This window comes from Octopus bimaculoides, chromosome 23 (genome assembly GCF_001194135.2).
Source record: "Octopus bimaculoides isolate UCB-OBI-ISO-001 chromosome 23, ASM119413v2, whole genome shotgun sequence".
Classification (NCBI taxonomy): domain Eukaryota; kingdom Metazoa; phylum Mollusca; class Cephalopoda; order Octopoda; family Octopodidae; genus Octopus; species Octopus bimaculoides.
This window is the reverse complement of record NC_069003.1, coordinates 33,975,543-33,976,728: the sequence shown is the minus strand read 5'-3', so window position 1 is coordinate 33,976,728 and position 1,186 is coordinate 33,975,543. Positions and strand designations below refer to the sequence as shown.

The following is a 1,186-nucleotide window of genomic DNA, read 5'->3' as shown; positions in this document are numbered from 1 at the left end:
GTGTGTGCACAATTATATATAAATACGTATACATATACACGAAAGCACAAATATCAGTACATACACATATGAGGTGTGGTTTTTATTATTAGAGTCATTGAGTCCACTTACCCTTCTCTCCCCCCTCTCTCTCTCTCTCTCCCTCTCTCTCTCTCTCTCTCTCTCTCCCTCTCTTTCTCTCTTGTTTCTCTCTCTTTTTTTTTCTGTCTCTTGCTTTGATTCTCACTGTTGTCTGTCTTTCTCTCATCCCAACACTCTCTCTCTCTTTCTTTTTCTCTCTTTCTTTTTCTCTCTTTCTTTCTCGCTTACATACATCATCTCTTATAAGATTTTCATCCACAGGATTAAAAAAAAAAGAAAAAGAATTGTCCATGCTTTTCCAATCCTTCCGTGAGTCGCTGGCTATTTAGCTGTCATCATAGTAACGAATTCTGCAAAGAAAATAGAAAGAACATCATCATCATCATCATCATCATCATCGTCATCATCATCATCATCAACATCATCATCAATATCATTATTATTATTTTTGAGTGAGAGAGCAGTGCATGCCATCAAAGTGACACTGGGGTAAAATATACAAAGCCCAATATACCCATCATGACTACCCGTCTGATAAGGGTGCACCAGGCACATGCATCACAACCATATGTGCGCGGCATGGTGATCTCTTACCAAGATAAACATCGCATGACCTTGCAGGTAGGATCCAGTTAGAATACTCTTCAGGTCGAGTAGCCCATCCCCGCTCAAAAGGTCCCTGAATAAGGGTTGTTTAAACAAAACATCCATGTTTCCAAAGGTGAATCATTCAAACCCCAAAGAATTTCGCCTCAACACATGGCTGTGATGCTCCCCCACTACTTCTGCTCGTGATCAGAGATGCACATATCGTCAGCTACCAAGGAACATGCTCAACTGGTTACGGTCAAGCAACTGACAAGCAAATCTGTGGTATTAAGCAGAATATTTGCTGTAGCCCATCTTTTATACCAAGACAGAACAATGTACATGATAGCACTTCCAGTCAGTTAAGATGAGAAGCCATGAGATCCACTGCTTGGTACTGCATCAGGGCATTTATTATTATTATTATTATTATTATTATTATTATTTTGATTGATTGTGTGATTTTAAAAATAATCATCGGATTATTATGCGAAGCCGAATAGATTTTGGTCTGCCT

At 39.0% G+C, this 1,186-nt stretch overlaps 1 protein-coding gene across 1 annotated transcript in view; it reads right to left on the bottom strand.

Annotated features, from left to right (window-relative positions):
• Positions 1–6: 6 nt before the first annotated feature.
• Positions 7–1,186, bottom strand: part of LOC106873729 (calmodulin-beta) — a 35,433-nt gene continuing 34,253 nt past the window's right edge. Inside the window, exon 3 of the mRNA XM_014921213.2 lies at positions 7–431. Within this exon, the coding sequence (XP_014776699.1) occupies positions 403–431 (29 nt within the window). The 3' untranslated portion in view covers positions 7–402. The remainder of the gene's footprint in view (positions 432–1,186) is intronic.